At 46.9% G+C, this 622-nt stretch overlaps 1 protein-coding gene across 1 annotated transcript in view; it reads left to right on the forward strand.

Annotated features, from left to right (window-relative positions):
• Positions 1-209, forward strand: part of Pmar_PMAR020143 (hypothetical protein) — a gene marked incomplete at both ends in the record, with an annotated part of 377 nt that extends 168 nt beyond the window's left edge. Inside the window, 2 exons of the mRNA XM_002777588.1 lie at positions 1-20; positions 71-209. Coding sequence (XP_002777634.1) covers positions 1-20; positions 71-209 — 159 coding nt within the window. The remainder of the gene's footprint in view (positions 21-70) is intronic.
• Between the last annotated feature and the right edge of the window lie 413 nt (positions 210-622).

Genomic DNA, 622 nt, shown 5'->3' on the forward strand with positions numbered 1-622 from the left:
TGTCGTACCCTACCGGCTTCGTGAGGAGTCGAACGACGTCATGTCGTGGATCCAATGTGATAAATGTAAGGTCTGGCATGAAGTATCTGAGCTACTACTCAACCGCTTCCGTCATGAACGAGCACGCTTTGTCTGTACCTATATCAACAAGCGTTGTGGTGGGCCGCAGGGCACATAAGTGCGCTAAGAAGACCATCAAGATAGTGTGACGAAGTCGATGCGTTTATTTCATTTCTCGTTTGGGGCGAGCGAACCCCTCAATCTTTCTCTTTGTTTGATCTGTTAAGGTCATGATGGTGGAGGCGGCAGTGTCACTATCGTGATCCATTGAGAAGTAGCAAGACAGCAAGGCTGACTATCGATCGTACTCATAGCTATGGTCATAAAGTCAGATTTCCTTTGGTCGTCTCTCATCGGTCTACTGTTGACCACAACCCCTTCTCAATATACAAGATATCAGTATCACAATGGTCAAGACTGGTGTTAGTACTCGTCTAGGTGGAAAGAAGAATGGCCAGGAAGGATTATCTACATCCCCACTGGTGGATACCCCTATTCCCTCATCACGTGTGACACCAACACGACACGAAATCAGAATCTTTCGAGCTTGAGTTGAATCTCG

This window comes from Perkinsus marinus (genome assembly GCF_000006405.1).
Source record: "Perkinsus marinus ATCC 50983 genomic scaffold scf_1104296951416, whole genome shotgun sequence".
NCBI lineage: Eukaryota > Perkinsozoa > Perkinsida > Perkinsidae > Perkinsus > Perkinsus marinus.